This window comes from Acartia tonsa, chromosome 5, assembly GCF_053477335.1.
Source record: "Acartia tonsa isolate MP-2025a chromosome 5, ASM5347733v1, whole genome shotgun sequence".
NCBI lineage: Eukaryota > Metazoa > Arthropoda > Copepoda > Calanoida > Acartiidae > Acartia > Acartia tonsa.
In genome coordinates, this window is record NC_137264.1 from 28754966 (window position 1) to 28782722 (window position 27757).

The 27757-nt window shown below is 40.7% G+C and overlaps 1 protein-coding gene across 3 annotated transcripts; it reads left to right on the forward strand.

The window, feature by feature from the left end:
• On the forward strand, positions 1 to 27407 carry LOC145319211 (uncharacterized). Of its 3 annotated transcripts, XM_080161183.1 has the most exons (20): positions 1 to 20; positions 7764 to 7814; positions 9105 to 9165; positions 9473 to 9550; positions 11136 to 11182; positions 11643 to 11700; positions 12637 to 12690; positions 12927 to 12986; positions 13169 to 13243; positions 13581 to 13641; positions 15879 to 15961; positions 24178 to 24213; positions 24724 to 24795; positions 25309 to 25372; positions 25524 to 25575; positions 25649 to 25703; positions 25838 to 26188; positions 26518 to 26732; positions 27037 to 27224; positions 27284 to 27407. In XM_080161183.1, the coding sequence occupies exons 1-20, from the start codon at positions 5 to 7 to the stop codon at positions 27317 to 27319; spliced, it is 1713 nt and encodes a 570-aa protein (XP_080017309.1). In that variant the 5' UTR covers positions 1 to 4; the 3' UTR covers positions 27320 to 27407. The 3 variants fall into 3 exon arrangements, with proteins under 3 accessions (XP_080017309.1, XP_080017307.1, XP_080017308.1); XM_080161181.1 differs by having other exon boundaries at positions 27037 to 27407; XM_080161182.1 differs by lacking the exon at positions 9473 to 9550 and having other exon boundaries at positions 27037 to 27407.
• The last annotated feature ends 350 nt before the right edge of the window (positions 27408 to 27757 follow it).

The following is a 27757-nucleotide window of genomic DNA, read 5'->3' on the forward strand; positions in this document are numbered from 1 at the left end:
AAAAATGTTTTTTAGAATAGGTATTCTTTTAAATAGATTGTGTCTGTGCGTAAAAGAGTCTTAAAGCATTTAATGTTTTATTCTTTAGCTTATGATGGACGTTTAATTTTTTTGAAAGGGAAGGATGACAAAGATATTTCTTCTCCCAAAACGTGTGTTAACGTCTCTATGCGAATCAGGGGATTTAAGTAGAGGCCAGGTAAAATTTATGAAAATAAATTAGATTTTAAATCCCCATATAAAGAAAAACTCTTTTTCGAGGATGTGGGGGTGGGGGGGTGGTTAATAACCATCATAACGTGATTCCATTCTATATTTTTTTTGCCCTCATATTTCCTCATTGTTCTGTTATTGCAATGTAAAGCACAACAGTTAATATTTTTCTTCAAATTATTAAAATCTTAAAATATGCAAATGTTATAAATTTATATTAGTTATTTCTCGCATCATATTATAAATAGCTTGACACGGATTAAAATGTACAATCATAAGATTAAAACCAGTTTTTTTAGCCCGTGCCTATGTTTATCTGGTAAGCCGAGCGTACTCGGCCCACGGGGTAACGAGTTCGGATTCAACGGGCCCTAGCCTTTAAGTATTCTACCAAACAAACAAGCAGGATTCAATCATACAGAATTATATATTTAAACTGAATAATACTTACAAGTTATGTTTACTATATATATACAACAAAAATATGACAATAGTTAGGTTTGAAGGGGGTGTGGGGCGCTAGGGCTTAGCGCCCGACGGTAGACAGGCTGTGGGGGCAGCGGTGGTAAAAGGGGAGGCAGTGCCTCCCGATTATATAAGTGCATGATGGACTCGTGATAGTTGCATGTTCAAGTCCCCTCCCCACATTTAGGCAGGCTTAGTTTGACCGCCGGGTGCGGGGTTAACAGCGGTCATGAGATGGATAGTGATATAATAGGATTAGTGCGGTGGGTTTCTTATCATAAGTCACAGCGAAGCAACTCTGTATTGGGCCTGTCCGTATGGGTGTCGTATTACCACAACCTCCCCTTCAAGGGTTGCGTGGCTCTTGAGACACCAGGCCTTGAACCTGGGGATACGACAGCCGGCTCATGCGCCGGACAGGCAGTTCCTGGGGCACAGCTCGATGGAGGACAGCTCGGGCTACACAGGCTCCTCGGGACACTCGTTGCTCGGTCTGACTGTGGTTGGTGATCAGCATTGTCAGCTCCTGGTTGGCTTCTAGGCGTGGGTTGGCCACGGCCAGGCCTCGCCGCTGGAAATTTTGCCTCGTCTGCAGGATCAGTTCTGTCTCGGCTGGTAACTGGACCCGGAGGCCTAGGCAAATTCTGGTGGTTCCTAAGGGTGGAATGGTGATGGCAAAGGGCGCATAGAATTCCATGGGGGCGCCTGCTTGATTCAGGTTGCTTGGCCTCCTAGCTCCTACCCGGATGGGGATGGCTGTCATCAGCAGGGGACACATGGCTTCTTCTTCTTCTTCTGGGGCGGCTTCTTCCATCGCAGTGGCTGGCTCTTCTCCTACAGGTCCGCTGCTGGCTGGCAGGTTCTCCATGTCTGCGTCAGGGTTCCAGATGGCATCTCTGAGTGGCTCTGGAGCGGGCGGCGGCGGCGGTGGTTCGTTGGGTTGCTCCTGCAGGTTTTCCTCCACTGGGTCACGGTCTTGGCCGCTAGGCTGTGGGGCGGCTGCGGCTGGCTGGTGCACTGGGAACTCTCCTGGGTTGCTAGCTGCGGGCGCCGCCGCTCCAACTGGCAGCTCGGTGGCATCCTCGTCGCCGTCCACGTCCACTTGGATGTCTTCTGGGATCTGGTGGGCAGTCACATCTCCAGTGTATTTGCGCAGTCGGCCTACATGCGCGGTAACTTCTGAGATCCTGGCTACTGGAGAGGCAGGTTTGATGACATAATGGACTTCTGTAGCTTTCCTTACTACCTTCCAGGGGCCCGTCCATCTCTTGGTAATCTTGGCTGCCTTTCCTGGCACCAGGCGAGGGGCCAGGTACCAGACCAAGTCTCCAACCTCATACTTGGCCGTGCCTTCGTAAGCTGCCGCGCTCCTCCTGATGGCTCCCTCCTCCTTCTGCTGGATGGCATCATAAACTGCATAGTAGCGCTGCAACAGAGCTTGGACGTTGGCTGGAACTGAAGCATACTCGGTCTCTGGCAGCCGTAGCACCATGTCCACCGGAAGTTTGGCCTCTCTCCCAAAGAAGGCCAGGAACGGGGTCACACCAGTGGATCTACAGGCCTTGGTGTTGTAGGCAAAGGCGATGGCAGGCAGGTGGGGCTCCCAGTTGTTATCGTCTCTGTCTAGGAACAGGCGCATGCCTGTGTTGAGTGTCCTATGAAACCTCTCCACTCGGTTGGACTGCGGATTGTAGGGTGGTGGATGTGTCAGGCCAATCTCGAGCCGGGAGGCCAGTTCCTGGAATACCTGGCCGGTAAATTCCATTCCATTGTCGGAATGGATCTTCAGGGGGCACCCGAACGTGGCCAGGTGGCGGTGCAACAGGGCTTCAGCCACCGTGAGGGTGCGCTTGTTGGGGATGGCGTAGAGGCTGACAAACCGGCTAAATCCATCTTGGCAGGTGAGGATGTAGCGGTTCCCAGCTGGGGTCTCTGGCAGTGGCCCCACCAGGTCGATGAATAGGACTTGCTGTGGATACCCCTGGCGGGAAGGCACGTGGATCCCCTGCTTCAGCCTCTCCTTGGTAACTTTCTGGACACACTCAGGGCAGGTTTGTACCATCAGGCGGACGTCACGGGCCAGGTTGGGCCACCAGAAGTGTATGGCCACGCGGGCGATAGTTGCGTCCATCCCAAAGTGCCCAGCCATGGGGGTCCCATGGGCTAGAAAGAACGCGTCCTGCTGGAGGGCCGCAGGCAGCAGGTATCTTGTCCTCTCTCCTGTCAGAGTCTGGTCAGTGGTGGTGAGGCAGCCATGCTCGTCAAGCCCCAGGGCTGGGAAGCGGCTGGCGTACTGCTGCTCGTCTCGTTCCTTGCCACGCAGCTCAGCCTTGGTTGGGGCCTTGCCATCAGCCACCCATTGGCGGACACGGAGCAGGAGGGGGTCCTGTGTCTGGGCTTCCAATACTCTAGCTGAGTCCAGTCGGGCGGCAGGGGGCCGGCTAGCTGCGGGCTCCCCTAGCTGGGCCAGGTTGTGGATATACTCAGCCTGCTCTGCTAATTCTTCGGCGCTAGCCGTTGGCATGTTGGCATCTTCCCGGCGGCTGAGGGCGTCGGCGTTGGTATTCTGGGTGCCAGGCCTGTGGCAGACGGTAAAGTCTAAGGCCGCTAGCTCCTCCTGCCAGCGGGCCACCATCCCTGTGGATGTGTTCAGTGATTTCATCTGTAGCAGGGCAGAGGAATCAGTGTTGATCTGGAAGCTGCGGTAGGACAAGATGCCGTGGAATTTTCGGATCCCATAGATAATGGCGGCCATCTCTCCCTTCCAGGACGGGTAGCGCGTCTCAGGGTCGGTTGTCTTGCGCCCCACGGCGGCAATCAGCCTCTCCTTGCCCTCCTGGCATTGACTCAATATGGCAGAGATGGCGCGGCTGCTGAAATCTGTGGTGAGCTGGAACACTGCTGGTAAATCAAACCTGGGCGGCGCTCGGATGGGGGCCTGTCGGAACTTGTCCTTGAGTTGCAGCAGCTGGGCTTCCATCTCAGGCGTCCAGGTTAGGGCCTTGGCCGTCTTCTGCCGATTCATCTCGTATGTGAGGTCTGCATACTCTGGGATGAACAGGCGGTAGTATCCAAAGAAGCCCAGCAACGCCAGCAAATCCTTGGGGGTGCTAGGGGCTGGCCAGTCCAAGATGCGGTCAATATAGTCCTCTTGCATGGCTATCCCCTCTCGGCTGAGGGTGTGACCCAGATAATCCACCTTGGACCGGAACAACTTGGTCTTGGCTGGCTTGAGGCGGATCCCTCCCCTGCGGTGGGCTTCCAAGACCTCTCGGAGCCTGGCCAGGTGGGCCCAGGTATCCTGGTGGAAGGTCAGGACGTCGTCAAGGTATGACTGGAGGTTGGCTGTGCCTAGTGGGTTTAGGACCCCTGCAATAAACCTGGAATAGACAGACGGTGCCGTAGCCAGGCCAAAGGGCATCCTTTTCCATTGATACAAGCCCCTGGGGGTGGTGAAGGCGGTGCAGGGCCGGCTATCCTCAGACACACGGATGGTGTAGTATGCGGCCACCGCGTCTAGAGCACTGTAGACACGGTGCCCGCCAGCTCGTTCCACCAATTGCTGGATCCTAGGCAGGGGGTAGCTGTCCAGCTCCAGACACTTGTTGAGGGCCCTGTAGTCGACGGCCCAGCGGGTGCTCCCGTCCTTCTTCTTGATGGGCACCAGGGGGCTGCTCCAGGCGGAGTCCGACGGCTCTATGACTCCTTCCTGCAGCCAAGTGTCCAGTTGTTTCTCCAGTTCAGCCTCTTGCCGCGGGTTCAGATCCCTAAATCTCTGGCGGATCGGCTGGGTCCCTGGCTTGAGGCGCAGCTGCAATTCAACCACATCTGTGCAGCCGGGGGTAGAATTGGAGAAGACGTCCCTGTACTCTGACAACGTAGTCCAGACCTCCTTCTTGAGCAAGGGGTCCTTGCGTAGGAACTCATTGTCTTCCATCTCCAAGGCCTCCCACAACTCTTGCATGTCTATAGGCTCAGCAGGTTCTTGGACCGAGTGGAGACGCGGGGGAGGCGTATCAGAGACCTCCAGAATGTCAGGTTTGACCAGCTCCCCTGCCACTGGGAGGCCAGCATCCAGCAAGAGGGGCACCTCCCCCTCATTGACCACCAGTACTCTAAACACAGTGGCAGAGCCAGGCCTGTGGGCATACAGGCCCTCTGGAATAACAAGGTCCTCCCCAAACCTCTGTTCTGGGGCAGCTAGTTGAATGGCATCCTTGGTGCGATGGCCTACTAGCTCAACAGGGACTGCCATAACCCCGCGGCCAGGCAGGACCACCCGCTTGGCTGTGCGGAGCTGGGGTGGTTGACCGTCAGTTGGAGTGACAGCGCTCAGCCTATACGTGGCTGGTGAGGGGTCAGCCTTGGCTCCGGGACCCTCCGGCCGCGACTTGACGGGCTCGGCTTCTGGAGAGGCTGACGTGTCGGAGCCAGGCTTGGCTCCGGGGGCGTCCGGCCACGATTTGACGGGCTCGGCGCTGGGAGAGGCCAAAATGCTGGGTCCAGCTTTGGCTCCGTGGGCGTCCGGCCGCGACTTGACGGGCACAGCGCCGGGAGAGGCTGGAGCCTGAGAGTTGAGTGTGGCTCTGGGTACATCAGACCGCGACTTGACGGGTCTGGACTCGGGCTTGGCTGGTGGACTGGCTGGAGGTCCCAGGTAGAGGGGGCCAGGTGGACACGGCTGGCCGTTGATAAAAATGTCGGAGGAGAAGATTGGTTCTGGAGGGCTGGCAATCTCAGGAAACGTTGTTGGCAGGCTCTCCCTTGGCACCTTGGGCACTGGGGGCAACCCCATGGCTAGCAGGTTAGCGCCCTTGTGTGCATTGAGCTCAGCGTCCACCCAGTGTGTGCCTTTCTCAACCACACGCGGCTGCTCAGGCAGGGGGCCTGGCAGAGGCCCCTCATAGCTTAGCTCTCTCTCGGCTGTCTCCCGGTCAATGGGGACGCCACGGAGTGGGATAAACTCCCCACGCGCCCACAAGCAAGGTGGTTGCATGTCGAAACAGAGCCTAGTTCCGAACTCCTTGAGAAAATACCCACCCAAGTTCAGAGGGTGGGAGAGATTTCGGACCACAGTCACGTGGTATAGATGGAGTATAAGAGTGTGTGAAACTGCCATATATAACTCTTTTAATTTCCCAATTACCTGGAGGGGCTGGCCTTCCTCATTAGCAGTCAGGATCTGGGTGTTGTCCGGAATCAACATGCGTTGCACGCCCATCGCGTGCATGAGGTGCTCAGAAATTACAGCAGACCCTGGTACACGGTTGCCAGAATCAACCATGGCATCAACCTGTACATGCTGGGCAGGGTCAGGAGTAGGAAACCTCACCCTGATATGGCAGGGGAAGTGGAGGTCCTGCCCTTGAGACAAGGGGGCCTCTCGTTCGGCTGGGGTTGGCAGAAACTTTGGTGGTGGCCGCACCGCAGCTATGGTGGTATCGCTTACCATGGTGGCTTAGACTGTAGCTTCGAATCACTAGAGCTTATTAATTATCACTTGGTCAACAATTTTATATTTATTTTTATCACTTGGTTGACTTTTTATACACAATGATGTGTTGTTATCACTAGGAGCTCTAGGTGTGATTCTGGAAGCACTGGCAGCAGGGAATGTCCGTCCTGCAAGGTTCAGAGGGGTGACGGCGGTAGGGAATGACCCGTCCTACAGCGCCGCTGGTTCGAATCCCGACAAATGGCGGCAGGGAATGGCCCGTCCTACAGCGCCTCGGGTTCGAATCCTGGGAGACAGCGGCAGGGAATGTCCCGTCCTGCCGTGCCTGTGGCTCAAAATCTGCTATCCGTCGCAGTGGTAGGGCTTACTTGTGTGCTGAAGCTTCGCAGCCACACATTGCCTTCTTAGGGAGACCAGCACACAGCTGTCTGTCTCGTAGGTTTGGCCTGGGTGTCCTGGGGCTTGTCCCAGCTACACTTGCCAATTTAGACTCAGTTTTGTAGCCGTCTGAGCTAAATTATCCGGTTGCCGTGGCTGCGCACCTAGCGCTACTCCTACACGACACGGAAAAAGCGTCTTAACTGGCGCTTTTAGCAGGCTAAATCTGCTTGCCGTAGGCCAGAGGCCCACATATTGTGTTCAAAATGATGGAAATTCGACCTAAAAAGGCCGTCTCACGGGTCAGTTGGCTTCTCAGTTGGCGGCTGATTGTCCCCTTACTTGCCAAAGGGTCCAATCAGAGGTAGAATAGGCTAGTTCTGTAAGGCTCGATTGAAACACGCTGACACCAAGTTCTGGTAAGCCGAGCGTACTCGGCCCACGGGGTAACGAGTTCGGATTCAACGGGCCCTAGCCTTTAAGTATTCTACCAAACAAACAAGCAGGATTCAATCATACAGAATTATATATTTAAACTGAATAATACTTACAAGTTATGTTTACTATATATATACAACAAAAATATGACAATAGTTAGGTTTGAAGGGGGTGTGGGGCGCTAGGGCTTAGCGCCCGACGGTAGACAGGCTGTGGGGGCAGCGGTGGTAAAAGGGGAGGCAGTGCCTCCCGATTATATAAGTGCATGATGGACTCGTGATAGTTGCATGTTCAAGTCCCCTCCCCACATTTAGGCAGGCTTAGTTTGACCGCCGGGTGCGGGGTTAACAGCGGTCATGAGATGGATAGTGATATAATAGGATTAGTGCGGTGGGTTTCTTATCATAAGTCACAGCGAAGCAACTCTGTATTGGGCCTGTCCGTATGGGTGTCGTATTACCACATTTATACTGGTAGAAAACTGTATATAATACGATACTAGACACAATTCATATTTTTCTACACAATCTAGTGCGCTTTCCCATAACCAGTATTTTTGAGAGTGATGTGAAATAGGCCTTTAATAATATTTTGTGACGTTTCCCATCTCTTATGAAGGTGCGAAGCGCCAACAAAAAGGTTTCAGAGACTTAAGGTTGCCCCCCATCCCCCTCACTTGATCTTCCTTGCTACTTGTTAACATTACTTTCTAGATATTCATATAAAATATTATTTTCTTACAACTTTATAAAGATCAACTATAACGTTATAAAAATCAACTATGCATTATCCTAACATAATATAATTGTTTTAGCATTGATTGTTTGTTTTCAGTACTTTCCTGTTTTGTCAATTAATGAAATTGGTGAGCTTTTTTTTATATTTATAAGTTTTACAGTTTCACAGTTTTTCTACAACTAGAGAATTTACGTTAGTAAGCACATTTAAAAAGATACCAACATATGTCAAATTTAAAATTATTACAATTTTAAAATATACAAATGCTATAATAGTTATTTCTCGCAGAATATTATTAACAGCCTTCCGCGGATTAAAATGTTCAATCATAAGATTAAAACCAGTTTTTTTAGCAAGTGCCTTTGTTTATATTGGTAGAAAACTGTATATAATACGATACTAGACACATTTTTTTTCGTATGGCTGAGAATTGGTTTTAATCCACTGGAAATGAATCGATTTCGAATGTTTCAAGAAAAAAGATTAATGAACATTAAATTACACCGCCATTGAAATTTGAATGGGAATGAAAGTTGATGAAGAAAAGCTCCACTTTTAGGGATGTTTCCATCCTTGTTTTATATTATTGTCCCAATGCGAAATCTGTTTTCTACTGTTTTATATACTCAAAACTACATTTCAATCCTTATAATAAAGTAACAGGATCTGTGTGTGAGCCTGTACTGAAGTATCTCGCTAACCCTGAATCTGTAAGGTTCTCCTTTACTATATAGCTTTTCATTTTTAAAAGCGAAGCTTTTCTATAATTAGGGTCGGTCCGTCCGAGATAGATAGCTTTTATTCGTTAATTTAGGCATGTTAGAATTGTCCTATCGATTTTAAACTTTGCATGATGATTCCTGTAGTAGTTAGGTACGATTTAGAAAGCGTAGCAACTCTATAATCATTACCAGAATGTCCGTACGTCCATTTTAAACATGTTGATTTTTCTACTTTTTTAACAACAAATTTTTATGTGATCTAATTATCCGTTTGATCTGATTTTTTGTATATTATTTCCTGGAACAACAAAGAACAATATTATAAGCAAAGCAACTCTATAATCAAGTCCTAAAAATGTAAGTATATCCATAAACATTATCCTGTATCAAGCAGTTTTTCAACAAATTTACTTATAATTTTCCTTCGACTCTTATACTTCTATATTCTGATTATTCAGTTCAGACACTATACAAGCGTTAATGTCCGGTTGTCCTACCGTTTCAGTGCTTCGCTTTTATGGATGTTGTCATCCTTGTTATTTTTAAAACTAAAATTACAAATGGTCCACTCCCTCCCACTAAATTAAAAAATTGGATGGCCAAATTCAACCCTTCACCTTAAGTGTCCCTAGAGGCCTCTAAGAGACGTAGCTGCTAGTGTTTTAATATAATAACACTATTTATAACTTGTATAGATAAAGTTTGTGGATTTGCTGAAGATTCCTGCCCCGACCTAACAAGCCTCAAAATTTCAACGTAATTATTTTTAAAACAAAATTGAGTACCATTTATATTAAGCAAACAGATAACTCTGAAACAACAGAAATTCAAATATTACATTATTTTATGTTTAGTTGTTTAGGTTTTCTTGCATATTTCTATTTGTTTTTAAATTATTTTTCTTTGAACTTTAAAAATTTTTGATCAATGAAAAAAAATTTATTAGTTGGACCGGGCTTTTGACCCCTCAGGGCCAACTAAACTGAAATTAATCTTTTTCTATCCGCGGAGAACTGTCTATAATACGATGCGATAAATAACCAAATTCCATTAATTCTAAAAGCAACACAGTCACTGGTTTTGAATCTTGTATTGAGAAGGCTCCTTGGACAGTTATAATTGAAAATCATAGGATACCAAGGTAAATATTTTTTGGTCTCTTAGATATTCATATCGGCATCTAATACAAGCACAACTTTATAGTAAATGTAGATTTCATAGACAACAGATGTCCATTATTAACTTTCTTCAGGGTGGTTTTCATTTTGAAGCTAAAGCTAATATGCTTACATAAGGGTTCGACAGGCACGCGTCAGTCGCGTGTAATCTCCAGTTAAAGTGGGTTTAAATTTGAGGCTTATGCGCGGTACATCGACAAACCTCCTAAAGGGACAAACATCGTAATGGAACAAACTTTATTAAAGCAAGGTTGTAGTGGATTCGAAACCAAGACGTTGGGTAGCATAGGCGTCCAAGGGGGGGGGGGGGTAATGGGCCATTTGGCACCCCCAAAATTTTGTGAACAATACCCCCCCCCCCAAAAAAAAAATTACCCCTATCTTGGGGGGGGGGGGGGTATTTGAATTGAATGTTCTTAAAAAAAAAATTTTACTGTCCAACCAGTTAAAACAGTTCTTAAGCATGATAACAAAAAATTTAATAGTTTGATAATGTTTTATTTGCTTGGGCCTTTATAAGGGCTAAAACCATCCCGGGGATCTATGATGTAATTGAAAAGCACTGAAGATTCCATAAAATAGATACCTAACTAAATTAAATATTTCATTAAATAATGAAAAAGAATTTCTATAGGCGATTTCTTTTGGGAGGATGTCAGGGTGTCTCAAAACTAGTTATAAAACTTACCAGGACCTATAAGACGCTTCACTTTAAAGTAAAATCATATTGGTTCATTGGTTAGTGAGTTAATTATTGTATTTTTATGTTCTAAAGAATGAGATACTACTATATATTTGAATAGTAGAGGCGCCCTTAGCATCTAAGAACTCGTGTTTTCTAAAGGATTGACCTATAATAGTGTGGAACCATCATGGGATCTATGTGAAGCTTTCCTAAAAAGGAGAACTCAGTATTAAAAGTAATGAAATCTGAAGCTATAGTCAAATAAACCTTACTTACTACTTTATGTTATAAGATAGTACTTATTAACTTAATAGATTAGGTAGGTGCTTTTTTTACATAATTAAATTACCCCCCCCAAAAATTTTACCCCCGGGGTAAATTAGTTTGGGGGGGGGGGTAATTACCCCCCCATCAGATTTGGAAGGAGTATTTACCCCCCCAACAGACTTTAGGGGGGGTAATTACCCCCCCCAATCAAATTTTACCCCCGGGGTAAAAATTTTGGGGGGGGTAAAAAAAAATTTCGGTGCTTACCCCCCCCAAACACGAATTACCCCCCACCCCTAAAATTTGTTACCCCCCCGAAAAAAAAAGCTTGGATGCCCCTGTTGGGTAGCCAGCACAGACATTGGACAAACAGTTGGGCGGATTTTTAATTTCACCCTGTGTTCAAAGTTATTTTTGAAAGAAATTTCGGTTTTGAATTTCGTCCCTGTGTGTTTTATCGCCATATTGGATTTGATTTTTACATTGTTTGTCCCTTTTAGTTTTAGGACTTAGGTCGGTGCCTGATGCGCGGCTGCCACGAGCCCTGATGAAAACTTTGGATAGATAAAATAATTATATTGAATTTTTGTATTTAGGAGTTACCCTTCAGAAACTATACCTCTAAATAGCATTGGGTCTTTGGGTAAATGCTTGTTTATTATTTGTATAATAAGGAATAATAATATCCATAATAGGCATATCAACAACATGGAAGTAAAAATCATATGAGATTGCAACACAGGGTCCTATAACAAACGCAGGAGTCCCAAACGCAGGAGTGGACACTTAACCTAACCTAACCTATTTTAGACCTTCTTTTAGTTTTTTTAATGCCTAATCCCTGCGGGTGGGCTTATTTGTACATCTATATCTAAACCTAACCTAATCTGAATAGAAATACTTAATTAAGTTAAAATTCTAACACTCCTGTGTTTGGGACTCCTGCGTTTGTCCTGGAACCCAAAACAGCTTAAATATAAAGAACTTTAAACTCAAATTACTAAGTTGACTTTACAATTTAGGAACAGATTTTGATTTCTTAATTTTTTTTTCCATTTATGTTCTACATATATCAAATTTGTATTATTGCGCCTTTTTTCTAGTTACATCAAAGCATGTTGTTACTGTCGCTCATCCTTTTGCTATCACATTTGGGAATGGGTAAGCAAAGGACTCATGAATTAATATTATTCAAACAAGTATAACAACTTAAGAAAAATCAAGATATACTTTCTGCAACTTACAAAAGCGAAAGGACTAATAAAATTCTGCCTAAAAAGCTTTTACCGTAAAAAGTCTTTTTTTATAACTTTCAGCTTTAAAATCTTTGTTGTTAATTTAGTAATTTTTTTTATTATGACGTGGAAATTTATAGAGTACAAAACGTATGCTACTTTTGACAAATACACAAATAAGCTTTTACAAACCCTTAAAAACATTGCTAGTGTGACCATATAAGACCATATTTCAGTCCTGCTCTTAGAAAATTGTATTAAAACAAGGATGACAACATCCATAAGTAGCGAAGATAATAAATTATGGATAAATATTCAGAAAAACAATGAACTATAAAGAAGTTTCATACAAAATAAACATTTAACTTTTTTCAAATCATGAAATCTTTTAAACTTTATAGCGTGAATGTCTAGAAATCGATATAGCACCCCAACCAATAAGCAAATCATAATGAAACTTTGTGGAAATGTGTAGAATGTGAACTTATTTAATCCCTCAAAATTTCAGATGTCCTTCTTAAATAGGAGTCGAGAAAATCATGAACACTTTAAAATTTAGGAATACATTTAGCACCCTAACCAATTAGCAAATCTTGATGAAACTTGGTGAAAATATGAAGAATATGAACTTCTTTAATCCCTGAAAACTTCAATCGTCTACCTTGAGAAGGAGCTGTTCAAATCACGTTTCCTCCAAAAACGTTTCAGACTGATGGACTGAAGGACATTTCAAATTATAGAGTATCTTTGCTACTAAAAATATACTCTTATGCACTTTATCACTAAGATAATTCTATGAGTGAAATATAATAAAAATTTTTGCAAGGAATAAAGATTCTACAGCTAATCTTAAATTTTCTAGTCCTGCTCAGCCAAATCAGATAATTGTTTTTTATGGAAGGAGTACTTTGAAAACGTAAGTAAGTTTGTTTGTAAAAAGCAAAATTACAATTGATTTTAAGATCAGACTTGATCAGCTATCCACCTAGCATCTAGTTACCATCAATTATTTTCTTTCTATCTTACACCAGATTATCATTACTTTAATATAGTGAAACTTATACCTTGCTAAAATAATGATCCCCCATCTTTTTATATCCCTGACAGTATTCAGTTTAAACAGATGAAGTAAAACACCCTCTTTTGTTATAGAAATGTGGAGAGACTTAAGACAGAAGTTGAAAAAATAATTGTTCATCCAAGATGGAACTGGTAAGTATATATCTTTTTACTAAAGAAAAGTATTATTACAAAAAGCAAATAGGGGTTTGTCTTGGAAAACTTGAAACTGGTGCATGGACTAAAAAGTGTGTTCCTCATTCTGCTAAAAGATTTTTATACTATAAATATCTTTTATCTTTCTCAATCACTGTATTGAAAGTTATCATGCTCAGGGAAAAGTCTTATACATCCAACATTGTTGAGGGTGTTGATCTTGCTATCCTGGAAATAAAAGTTGCTGCATATGGGTAAGTATTTTACACAAATGTACCTGGGTTGTTGAGACGATTTTGCAAAGGGTTGATAATTTTTCATTTTTTGGTCAAATTAGATGGATATTAAACAAAAATAAAAAAGCAGTTGAACATTAAACAACTCAGGGCATTTTTAAAAAGAGGTTAGTACATTCCTTTATGTTCATCATTGATAACACCCTATTGCATGTCTCTGTATTGAAGAATCGTACTACAGAGCCAAATATTTATCAGAGAAAGAATGCAATAAAGCTCATATTTCTTTTTATCAATGCAGATTATTTTTAAGACATTATTAGTGGTAAAGTTATTACCTATTTTGTCTGCCTAGATTTCCTGCCATTTCACCAATTTGTTTACCTACACCAGATGATATTACTAAGTACAAAGAGGTAAGGGAAATCTACTGTCTTCCAGAAATAGAACAGATAGCTGTAAACATTGAATTAATTCTTATTTCAAATGAGTTCTTTACAATACATGAACTGGATAAAGTAATCTCTTAACCTTTCCTGAAAACATGTGAATTAATTGAATTAAGCTACAAGAAAGAAATTAAAGATCATATAATAAGACTTGTTCTTGTTTGCCAAGGCCTTCTACCTGAAGGAAAACAAAATAAATTTATCCTATAATTCTTTTACCAACAGAAAACTGTTTGCAATTCCTCATAATTGAAGTACCTTTAAAGGGACAGTGAACAAAAAAATATCTAATTGGATTATCAAACCTTAACATCATCTCATTTATATAATCTCAAAGATAGAGCCAAACGGGCTCTCGTTTCCTTTAATAACGGCTTATTTTGCTGATTTTTACTAATTTTTTCTGGAGTAAATTAAAGGAACCCTGCAAGAAATAAACCGCTTTAACTGCTGAAAGACTGCCACAAGTAGACCCAATACCCAAAATTTGAAGCCTTCTCCTTCAATAATGAAAAAGTTACAGACATTTCAAAATATTTTTTTTGTACAATGAAAATTTTGAAAGGTTTTCATTGCTTATGATAGAAATTTCAATATTACGTCGCCTAGAAGCAAAATTTAAAGCTTATTTTTGTCAGAAACTTAGGCTGCCAGTAATTGATAACATTTTTACAATAAAAACACCCCTTTTTTACAGTCAAAATCTCTTTTAAAAATTTGGTTTAAATTACATTTGTAAGATCATAGCGGGAAAAAACTTATGTAAGCAATGCAGATGCTCAGCTGTGATTCGTTGATCAGCAGACTTAGCGCAGACTCAGCCTTTTGATTGGCTAGAAATCCTAAAGGCTGCCATTCTCATTCTACAGTACTCTCAGTACAACACAAATTAAACTGAATTTTTAAAAATGATTTTGACTATAAAGAAGGGTGTTTTATTGTAAAAATATTATCAGTTACTGGCATCCTATGTTTCTGCCAAAATTAAGCTTATAATTTTCTTTCTAGCCGACTTATTTTAATAATGAAATTTCAAAATTTTCATTGTACTAAAAACATCATTTTTAAATGTCTATAACTTTTTTTGTTGTTGAAGCTGGAGGCTTCAAATTTTAGGTATTGGGTCTACTCGTTCTCAGTCTTTCAGTAGTTAAAGCGGTACATTTCTTGCAGGGTTCCTTTAATTGTCTTTTTCTCCATCTATAAATAAAACTAACTTTTTGACACAGTTCTCTATTTTTCTTAACGGTTAAGCCTACTTTTAACACAATCCTTGCCTTTAACCAATGCAATGTATAGATACTTAGAAATTGATAAAATAAGCAATATTTTTTATTTGATATCAAATACAATAACAAAGCCAAAACAGTTTATTTATTAGTAACCAAGTAACTTCAGTTGGCCAATCTCTCACCCACTTTTGTTTACAAATTTAAAAAAAATAAAGGTGCAATATTTCTTTATAAACAGTCTGATAAAAGTGTAATCTGAATATTCTAAGTGGGTTATTTATTGTCTGACACAATAAAAAAGGATACTATCATTTTAAATAACCTCTGAGATTAAACCCTTTGTAGAAAGTGAGGTAAATTTTTATCAATAACACGAATTTAAAATAGATCTTTATTTCCTAATTACTATGTTATTAAAACATGAATTGGCAATTTTATGTCATATAAATGAATCATTAACAGTTAGTAAATTGTTTCAACTATATATGACAAGTTGAATATCCCTAGAAACAGTATAATAAACAAAAAAATTTAGATTTCTCTTATTTTTTCCATTTTTCCCTCCCAAAGAGATGCAAAATCAAGGCATAAATCCTTGATATTTTTTTTAACAGGACGATTTTGGTTGATCAGTACAGTGAAATGTGCTTATAAAATGCTTAAATTTGATAATCAGAAATTTTTTTTTTACATTTACACTCCCTGTAATCTCATATTATAATCATAAAGGAATGGATTTAGAATGTATTGATATTGTTACAGGGAAATTTTCATTGTCAATTTAGGTTGCTCATAGAATTCTCAGATATTGGACAATACATTCCTATATGGTCAGGGGAGGGTATTGGGTAAAGTCATAGTGAAGGGAGGGGGAGATGTTATATCATTATATTAGCCAGATGGGAGAAAAATTTATTTAGGGTATTCAAAGATCTCTCACAATATTTGCATATTCTGTTACTATTTATAAAGGGGACCCCAACAGAGTTTTTTGGTTTTGGTTCTGTAGAAGATGAATCTGGAATATTAGTAACACCTGACATTATTCAGCAAAGACCAATTGTCTCAACCATGACACTTTGGTTGAGCTTGACTTCCGAATTAGCGGGAAGTTCACGAGATCAGTTGGCGAACATACAAACCCCCAATACCAGGAACCATCAAGTTTCAACAGCAGGTTTGAATATAGATTTATTGATGAAATTATTTCAAAGACCTGAAATTACAATATCAATTAGTTCATAATTCCAGTTATTTATAACCACGTAATCTTATTTGCTTTTTAAAAATCATTTTTTTCTACGGTAAAAAATCTTTGGAAACTTTGGCTTTAAAGGAAAATTATTTGGTTTAATAAATCATTGTTAAATGCAACAATAAGGCACATAAAAATTACTAAAACATATATTAATCATAATTAAGTTTCATGCTTAGCTGGCTAAAGCCTTTTTTTAAAACTACATATAATCGTCCTATACACCATACTTCTTAATCAAATTAACAAATTCTACCTGAAGCTCTTATGGTTTCAAATCCCTGATATACTAGGGTCGTTCACACACAATGAGACCAATGATAGGCCCAATTTTGTTCTCCGAAATCTTCACACTCTCATATCTCATTCAAAAGTAAAGAACGTGCGCATCATAATAAACAAAACAATCCATGCCGCGCCACATTATGAAGGGAAAGGCTAAAAAGACGACATTTGCGCTTAGTTTTAGGATTAATGATAAGGAATTAATTTCGTACTTGATAAACACAAAGCTTCCTCGAAAAGAGGTTAAGACACACCCCCCGTTTGAAAGTCAAATTAACTTCCTTAACGAGATTCAAGGTTTTTTTGCGCTGAGCACTAGCAACATTTCTCACTAAACTCAACTCACCATAATCACATGAGAATGGCCACATCCCGAAAACGTGACAATTTTGCTCCTAACTAAATGAAACCCCGTGAAATGCATACACAATATTATACTCCTCACTAGGACTCATAATACCTCACATTTTAGGATAGAAGGATGGGGATTGGTTTGTACCATACAACATTCCATGCACATGACAATCACAAGATCACATACACAATCCTAAAATAGATAATCCTATTAATCATGATGTTGTAAATATAACAACTATACTAATAATAATCATTTCATAATCAATAGGTAATAAATCATTATTAATAAATCAATAAGTACCTACGAAATCAGGTTGAAATGTAAATGTAAACAATAATGGTAAAAATAAAACGAAATAAATCTTAGACAAGAAAATTAAGATTTATAGGTACTTAAAACTAAATTTGTTAAGCATCAAAAAGAGTAGTAAGAAAAAATTTTTCAAAATCCTCGGGCAGAAAGTTTTTCAAACCTAATGAATAAGAACTGTAATATCTTAATCAACAATAAAACTTTTTAATACTTAAAGAATAGCAAAATAATAATATCTTCGTTAGAATTTTCATTGAAATTATGAAAAAAAATACCAATTTTTCTTTGTAAAAAAAATGAGACTTTAAATATGAATTTTCAATCATTCCTTGATCTGAATAAAAATGTTTTACTTGATTGAAATTCATATATAATTTTTAAAAAAAATCTGCTAAAAAATACTTGATTTTTTTTTCTTAGAATAAATATCGAATCACGCAACCTCGACACATTTATTCCTTTTTGTTAAACTTTTCAGGTAAGTTTTAAAATGAATTGTACTTTTGAAAAGAAATTAAACTCAATAAAATTAAATTTGAGCATATGAAATAGAAGAATATTTAATCGCATTTCATTTGATTCTTATTTTAGGCATAAAAATAGGCATATGAAAAATGTGGCTTTTTACTAAAAAAAATCTCAATTTCCATAAAATAAGAATCAATTATTAATCATAATTTTTAACAACTGCCTGACTGATACAGCATGTTCTTCTAGGGGAGATTTATCTGTCAGTCTGAACAAGACTCTTGCAGTCTTTCTCCCATCCTCAATTCTCGTCACTCGGCCCATCCTCAAACATCTCATCAGGGGATTGGTACTCGTAACCAGAACTATATCTCCGTCAGCTAGTGGCTCTGCCATCTCATCCTTCCACTTGGACATCCGTAATATCTTCGGTAGGATCTCCTGGCGGTAGGCAGTCCAAAACTGGGCAGACAAGTCTTCCAACAACTTCAACCTGGAGGAAATTTGGTCCTCCGGTTTCATCGCCACATTGCACAACGGCTGGCGGTCAACATTTCCCAGCAGCTGGCCAGGGGTGATCAGCCGCCAATTCTCCACGTCGTTCGCAGCTTCTATCGTCAATGGTCTGCTATTCATCAACTTGCTGACCTCCGCCAACAGCACCAGGAGCTCGTTGAAATTAACAGAACTATTCACCAACTTCTTGGACAGCAATCTCTTGGTTAATCCCACCATTTTCTCCGCCTGCCCAATATAATGGTGGGCTCGGGCCGGGATCTGGGACCAAGAAAACTCTACCTGGCTGCCCAACTTCTGCTCTAAAACCTTGCGAGCACCGGATAATTGTGTGCCCATGTCGCTTACTATGATCTTCGGCAGACAATGAACAGCTTCCAACTTGCGCAGGGACAACAGGATACTGCTGGTATCATACTTTTCCAAGGCATCTAACCACAACGCCCCTGAGAATCTGCAGACCACCACGAACACCCACACCTTCTTCGTTGCTGTCTGACTCCTCGTTTTGGCGGCAGCTCTCCTCGTAACCAGCGGACCCATTAGGTCGACTTGCACAGCTTCAAAAGGCCTGCTCGGGACCAACTTGTCAGGTAACACCTCCTTCATGGTAGCACGACATTCCTTAGCCCTCTCAACACTGCAGGGCCAACATTTCTTCACTTCCATGATGGCCAACCTCCTTGCCTTCACAATCCAGCACCAACGGCGACTCTCAGCTAAAGTTCCACGGACACCAGAGTGAAGCTCAACATGCGCTTCTCTCATAAAAACAGCAGCTAACCAATTACCAGGCTCCAAAATTATTAAACCTGGCATGTCTTCAAATATCATTTTACGGCCGCCAGTAATGGCGTCAATGACTGGCTGTCCACGACCAACCATTTTAAGAATCCTCATCTCCCTGGTCACATAATTTCCTCCGGGACCAACGACAGGCCAGGTCAATGATACTTCATGCACTAATGGATTTAATGACGCATAATTGCCTTTAGCGTCATTTATCCACTCATCCTCTTGGCTTCGTGACACAATGAAAAGTTCCGCCGCCGCCATAAAATTGTACAAAGACGGCTTGTACACAGAATCTGCGGCTGCTACATGACTACCAGCGGCTGTAGCCTTACCTTCTTGTCTGCTCTTTAGCTTCTTCAACCAGGTGTTCGCAACTTGCAGGACAGCTGCCATAATACGTTTGGCCTGTCCAAATGATCTCCTGTGCTTAAACCTAAAGACATCTTCAGCGGCTTCTCCGGCAACTTTCATTGAACATAACTTAACCATTTTGGTATTCAACTCCTCTGGGGGTAAAACCTGCTTGACTTCTTCGGCAGTTTTCACCGGCCACGCACTTTCATCCTGGCGCAACCATTCTGGGCCCAATCTGTACCAGGAACCTGGTCCCAAATCTGATACTTTGCAGGTGCTTCTGGTGCCCAAATCTGCAACGTTGTGCGTCCCCGGGACCCACCTCCAGTCATCCTTGTTGGTTGCAGATTGAATTTCTCCAATACGATGAGAATTAAATGTGTTCAACATAGCACTGTTGGAAACTATTTGTGATAAAACACACGATGAATCAGTAAAGTACATCACTCTGATAATATCAAAGGGCAGGGCATCTCTGACGGACTTTGCCAACCTTGTGGACATCTGGCACCCCATCAACTCAAGGCGTGGAATTGATTCACACTTGACCGGCGCAACTCTTGACTTGGTGGCTAGCAGAAACGTTTCAAATCCTTGTCTAGTTGGCCACCTCAAATATGCATTAGATGCATAAGCCTCTGATGACCCATCCGAAAACATCATCAAGGATGGAAGGCCAGTTGGTTCATCCGGGACCACACAACGGTCAAACTCCAATTTAGCGACCTCAGCTCTGTCCTCCAGCGACTGAACAAGTTCATCCCGTAGACTTTTTGGAATGAAATCTTGCCAGCCCAAATTCAGCAAACATGTTTTCCGCAGGACAAGTTTAATCCTCAACAGAATAGGGCTGCAAAGCCCGATCGGGTCGAATGTTTGGGCGGCGAACCTGTGGACCATCTTCTTTGTCAGATTCTCGTCCAAGGCGTCCTGGAGGTTGTACAAATCAGCATCCTCTTTCACCTTCCTTCCCTTGACTTTACCATCTTGGTTGACTCTTGTAGCGATGGACAACACATCGGTGGCTGGCTTCCATATCAGCCCGAGAACCTTGGTAGGCTGGCAATCATCTCCAGAATAAATGACTTGTTTGAAGGAAAAACTACCCTTGCCGATAATCCTGTCGGCCTCTTTCATCATCTCCTTGGCTTCTGGCTTCGATCCTGCTCCCGAAATAACGTCATCTATGAAGCTGTGCTTCTCAAGCTTGACTGCAACTGGAATCTGAGGTAACTTGAATTCCTCATCAGGGTAGGTAGGTATTTGTGGCTCCTTCCATAATTCAGGTTTAGCAACAATTTCACTACCGTTTATCTGTCCCTCTCCATACATCTCCTTGACCTCTGCTTCACTCTTTCCGCCGAACAGGCGGGACGTCAACTTCAGGGCTGTAACTGCCAAATTTCCCGCAGCTAACTCGCCGAAATTCACAACTTTGGTCAGGTAAATTTCAAGTGGACCATCTGGCGTCGGGGAAAATAAAACTCTCTTCATCTGGCTGTCGAACTCTGTGGCCAGGATGGAGTTATAAAACTTGGAGATATCCGCGGTTATACCAACCTTGTAACCGCGGAAAAGCATCAAATGATAAAAAATCTTCTGCATTGGCGGCGGGCCTCCCAGCATTATGTTATTAAAACTGGTACCCTTGAACGTCAGAGAACTATTTGCACACAATCGCATGGGTGTGGAACTTGAATCCTCCTTGAAAGCAACCACTATTGATGAACAAGACTTAGGTCCTTCATACTGCAATTCTTCAGGCGTGGCTTTTTGAAAAACGCCTCTTCTTATGGCGTCGTTGAATACCTCCACATACATTCCATAGGTACCTTCCTTGACCATCCTGGCACGATCCTTTTCAGCAATTTTGCGGGCTAAACTCTCATTGTAGGGTAGAGTGTGAGGATCTTCAATATAAGCATATTGACCTGTCCACTTGTTGGACTGCAAGTCTAGTGTTAAACCTGCCTCAATTATCCTCTACCTCTCACGCTGGTCCCAGGTAGTGCCGTCGGCCATAGCCTTGCACTCTTGACAAGCAGTACATCCTGGACAAAGTGCCTGCGGCTGTACGCCAAACGATTCAGACGTCAGAAAGTCTGGCAAAGTGCCTCCACTGACACTGACAGCCTTATAAGCCGACTTTTGATCTCCAGCTCCACCATCAGCACTTGTACAGATAAAACCACTACCAAAAATGGTTCGCCACAACATAGACTGGCCCACTTTCTGGTAGGTTGAAGGAAACACGTCAGGATGTGTATTTCCAATGATGATATCTAAGCCTCCACTAATATATGTAAACCTTTCTGGCGGCATTTTAAATATCTCGGCGGCAGTTTCGGGGTGGACCGAGCGCATCTCGTTGGCCCCGCCGAGGGTAGGCATGACAGCTGCCTCAAACTCCCTCAAATTGCCGTCCCTCACTGCCATCAGCTACAGAAATAGCTGATGGCTGATGATAACTTCTCAGACACAAGTGGCAAATTTGCCCCGGAGTCAAACATTACCGTGGCGTGGCAGGTGCCGCCGCCAGGTGCTACAACAGGAACTAACTGAAGTAAGAAGGTACAGGGGCTGGGTGCAGAACTTGACTTGTAGACTGTATTCACACCAGCACTAGCCTCATGGAGTAACCTTGAATGGTATCTGTCACAATTATTGGTACCACAAACACCAAGCTTATCCGATTTATTACACTTGTCAGCAGTATGGCCGTCACACAAGCAGAGTTCACATAACTTCTTCTGCTGGACAACTTTCTTTCGGTCGACCACATCCATCTTCTTAAACGTGAGGCAACGGAAAATCGGGTGTTTCTCCTTGCAGTTCTCCACAGGACATGCACTGTTCCACTTGGAAGCCTTGTCCTTCCCAGCCTTTCCATTCTTATTGTCACTGCGGCCAGATACTTGCGCGGCGGCAGCTCTGTCACGATTTCTCTTGCCGGCGCCACTGTCATAGGACATATCACCGGCCAACATGGCACCCCTGGTCCTCTCCAGCAGTTCTACAATCTTTGGGATGTTTGGTTGGTTCATGCTACCTAGCTCCATCATAATTTTGTCTCTCAAATTTTCAGGGCACTTGTCTTTAAAAATATGAATAAGAGTTAGGTGGTTGTAATCCTTAGCTGCAGAACCAACGATAGCTTCTACCTCCTGCATCATGCTCTTGAAGGTAGCAATTGCGCTAACCACGTCCACAGGTTTATCCACAGGTTTCATCTTGTTCAACTTAGTTAAAATCCTCATGAACCGGCGAGTGTTTGATAAAAACATCTGATCAAGAAACGCCCATTGTTCATTATGATCTCTAATCGCTGACACTTGCTTGCGTAGTTCCGGGTTGGTTATCACCTTCTCCATACACAACATCAGACTTAACCTCTGGTCAGCAAATCCATAACCAGAACATAGATCTTTAAAGACCTGTTTAAAGTTTGGGTAATCCGTGTCAGTACCGTCGAACGACGGCAACAAACTGTTGTCCCAGCGCCCGTACTGCGGGTTGGAACTCCGAATATCCACAGCAGACATACTTCTGGAGAGCATGGCAGGTGTCCCACTCTCATCCAGATTAGATGAACGACGTTCCATCTCTCTAAGCCTTCGGTACATATCACGTACTTCTTGGCGCAACTCCACGGAAATTTTAAGCACTCCCATGTCCATCTTCACCTTCTCAATGACGTCGAGGTTCCTGGCGACAGTGCTTGACCTCGCGTCATCTGAATCATTGTCAAGCCAGTACAGAATTTTTGTACACTGCTCCAACGACGCATAAACTTTATCTGCAACAGTTTTCTGCTCACTAGCTTCATCCAAATCACGCTTAAACTCGCGCAGCTCACTAGTCTCCACGGCAGGTTTTAGACTTTTTATTAGGTCAGATTGGTCCTTGACCTCACTAAAAATGTCACGAATTGATTTTACAGTCACATTTTCACATGAACTAAAACTTTGGCAGGCTTTTAGATTGTCATAAAACACTTTTAACTGTTCATCAAAAACTTCTAGCCTTTCACTGCCAATAGCGATAGCTCGCTCAATTTTCTGCTTTTTGGTTAGTGGCATATTGATTCACTAGGTACTTATTTCACAGAAAAATTGTCACAGTTTATTGCATCAATAATTCACTGGATGCTATTGATCTCTTGATGAATGCTAACGCCTATTCATCAGATACTTTGAAATTGTCTCAACCATGACACTTTGGTTGAGCTTGACTTCCGAATTAGCGGGAAGTTCACGAGATCAGTTGGCGAACATACAAACCCCCAATACCAGGAACCATCAAGTTTCAACAGCAGGTTTGAATATAGATTTATTGATGAAATTATTTCAAAGACCTGAAATTACAATATCAATTAGTTCATAATTCCAGTTATTTATAACCACGTAATCTTATTTGCTTTTTAAAAATCATTTTTTTCTACGGTAAAAAATCTTTGGAAACTTTGGCTTTAAAGGAAAATTATTTGGTTTAATAAATCATTGTTAAATGCAACAATAAGGCACATAAAAATTACTAAAACATATATTAATCATAATTAAGTTTCATGCTTAGCTGGCTAAAGCCTTTTTTTAAAACTACATATAATCGTCCTATACACCATACTTCTTAATCAAATTAACAAATTCTACCTGAAGCTCTTATGGTTTCAAATCCCTGATATACTAGGGTCGTTCACACACAATGAGACCAATGATAGGCCCAATTTTGTTCTCCGAAATCTTCACACTCTCATATCTCATTCAAAAGTAAAGAACGTGCGCATCATAATAAACAAAACAATCCATGCCGCGCCACATTATGAAGGGAAAGGCTAAAAAGACGACATTTGCGCTTAGTTTTAGGATTAATGATAAGGAATTAATTTCGTACTTGATAAACACAAAGCTTCCTCGAAAAGAGGTTAAGACACCAATGATTGTCATAAACAACAGATTCTGTGAAAGGTAAACTAATTAGGGCTTTGTTATGTACTTTTAGTGCATCTCAGCTTCACTTTGAGCATGATCCTAATTTAGGATTATAAATCCTTACATAAAAGTCATAGGATGTGTGTACCAAAGGATCTTTCTAAGCAATGAATTAATATGGTTCTCCATTAGTGTGAAGCTTCTCACAGGTCCAGTGATGGTTTATAAATATTTTGGGAGAGGTTACCACAACTCTTGTAAGAGAAATCATACTTAGAAAAATTACTGACCACCGCAAAAAAAATTTACATTTTCTTTTTCAAATGAAAAGTTGACGGCTCCTATCCTATCCCCGGTTTTATTTATTGCATTAGCTGCAAATCAGGCAAGAATAGCTTATCATTTTAACGTTTTTTAGAGGATTATAACTATAGTGTAGCTACAGCTAGACCTGAGTCAAATAGTTAATACACTATTCGTCCATTATATATCTAAAAGATTTAACTATCAATTATTAAATAGATAAGTTAATAAATATAAATTTAGAGCTTATGATTTAAAGAATACATCAGTACAATTTGTTTGCATACAAGGCAGAAGAGCTGACAATATAGGCAGGTAATATAGAGCATTTTTTAAATTCATTTATGTATGTGACCCAATTGCATATAGTATTGATATAAGCACTCTTCTTATAGAGAAAAATTCTCAAAAAAAGGCTGTCTAGGGCTGTGTTTCCTAGTGGAGGCAAGGATATTTCTTATTACTTGAGAATGAATAAAATTTTTTTCGAACTTTTAAACTATAACTGAGTGTTTTTTTTGTGTGTGAAGGGATGTTTTATTTTCCACCCTTTTAATCACAGTAAAAACTGAATAAAATTCTTAATTACTTTAAACTAAATTTATAAATCCTATAATAAAGAGAATAGTACATTATTTCACAATATTCTGTAAAATTGTGAGCAACCTTTAGTCAAATGTGCTTATTAAATCTATCTGTTCTTAATTTTGCACAAAAACGCATAATATAATTAAACGCATACTTAAAGATAGTTTGAACTAATAAGCGCATCTGACTGGAATCTTGCTCACAACTTTTTGCGAAAGCTACTACTTACAATTTGTGTAGGCTGGCTGGATCATGTACAGGAGATTCAGGTGGAGGGGCTTATGTTCAAAGAACTGATTCAAAGGTATTTGTACATGATATAGATATTTTTTGCATATGTACTAAAGATTATGCAAAAAGTATGGAAGAAAATACTCAACCCAAACAAAAGAAAACACCTCTAGAAAAAAAATGAAATAAAGTAATTAAAATTATATATCTTTATCCAATTCCAGAGATTTTTCTTGAGAGGTGTGAGTTCATTTGGGGCTACAGATTGTGGACAAGGTACTTCAATTAGTCCTAAAATTATTTCATACTTTTTCAAATTCATCATATTTTTAAATAAACTATTGTCTAGGTAGTAGATCCCCTGATGTCATGGTAAATATCTACTCATATGTAGATTGGATAAGGTATACATTTGTGTATTCCCCAAGGATTGGAGTGAAATTGTGATGTTAGGATTGAGAGCAAAAATCTTAAGCTAATGCTTTTCAATGTTCTTTAAAATCATTTGATTACATAACATTGTTGACTTTTTATTTAGGCAAACAGTTGGAATGAGTCTTGCTGAACTACAAGAAGAGAACGAGAAAGCTCCAAATTTATTTGAAAATGATGGTACTTATTCTGAAGTACCATATTCAATTAGGTATCCAAACACCAACAAATCTTTAGAAAAGCAGTTTCTTCTAGATAATCAGCAACAGGTTGTTATCAACAACAACACTTTTGTTGCCAGAATTGGAAAATTTACTAATTCTGAGTTGACTGGATTTGGCATTGAAGTCAATGCAGAAGAGGGTTATCAAATATTTGCTGGAACTTGGACAAGAGGACAATTAAGTAATGGAATGAAGCTATTTATCAATACTATGACAGTTCAATATATAGACAGGTAAAATTAAAGCTGAAGAGACTAAACAAACAATTATATTGTTATATACTTAAAGTCCTGTTTCATACCATATTAGATTAGGTTAGGTAAATATTGTTTAGATAGACCTGACATCTCTTTGAGGCTGGCCTCTACAAGATATATTCAATTTTGTTGGTAATCTATCTAGTTATCTAATAGAGGGAAAACACATTAGTTAGTTTTTCTGTCTCTCTGGTCCCTTACAAACCTAAGATATTGGAAACAATTGGGATCTGATTTTTTATGCTTAGACTCTAGATGCTTGGGGCATAGCTACTAGTTAATAATAAGTCATCTACTATTTCTAGTAATGAATCAATGGAGATCAATGTTGATATGTCTGATAAAAACAACCTTTCTATGAAATGCAAAGCTACTCCAAGTGTAAAGGCCAGCTGTTACCTAGAAGAAGGCGGTGATCTTGATGGGGAGTATCAATTTAATGATCTTGGTGTGTATTCTGGACAACTAGATGTAAAAAGTGATATCATCAGACATGGTTTTGGCAAGCTCACTAATATAGGTAACAATATTTTAATTGGTTGTTGCTAGTCAACTATTGTTTTCTCTAAATTCTGTAGCGTTCAACTATTTATCTGATAGTTTTTAAACACATCTTGGAAAACCCAAACTATTGATTTATACGCCTTTGCCGTCAAACCTCTACAGTATAATTATATGTTGTTGGAACCTCTCATCTTTTTTGGATGAATATGCTTTTTTTTAATACTTTTTGAAACTGCCATTTACTTACTATTTCTAGTAAATAAAAAATTATATGCTATACTGAAACTATATAAAAATAATTCAATTGACTTGTGTTTTAGAAAGAGAGGAAACCTACCTTGGTTACTGGACTAATAATAAAAAAGATACATTTGGAGTTGAACAAAAAGAATTTGAACATACCTATGTTGGACAATATTATAATGGATACAAACAATGGGCTGGTGCTCATATTTCATCATCAAAAACCCATAGAACTGTTCTTGTATCTAAATTGGTGTTGGGACAGGTAAATGGACCTGGGCTTTTCATTTATCCAGATGGATTCATATTTCTGGGTAATTTTAGGCTAGGAAGGAAAAATGGGCCTGGGTTGTACATTGATAAGTATTTTAATGTTGTTAACATATAGATCAAGTAATATTTATTTTATTTTGTATATATAATTCAAATAAACTTAAAACATCGTCTATTAATTTTGTTTCAAATAATCCAATGAATTTATGATTTTTCAGATTTTGGCATTATTTAATAATAACTGATTATGGAGAATTCTTTCATAGATTTCATTTATTTCAAACACAAAACATTTAAATAAAAAGTAATCACGCAACCTATAAATAAATAAACAATAATAAGATAATCACGCAACCTTCTACATACATAATGAAGTAAAATAAATTGCGCTACTTTGATCTCCACTTCTCTATTTTAATCTTCCCCCAATCCAGTTTTATATGCATTAGACTCTAAATGAACAAGTGAATAATTGTAAACATTATCTAGGCTTCTGTTTTATATCATTAGGTTACAAACATTGAC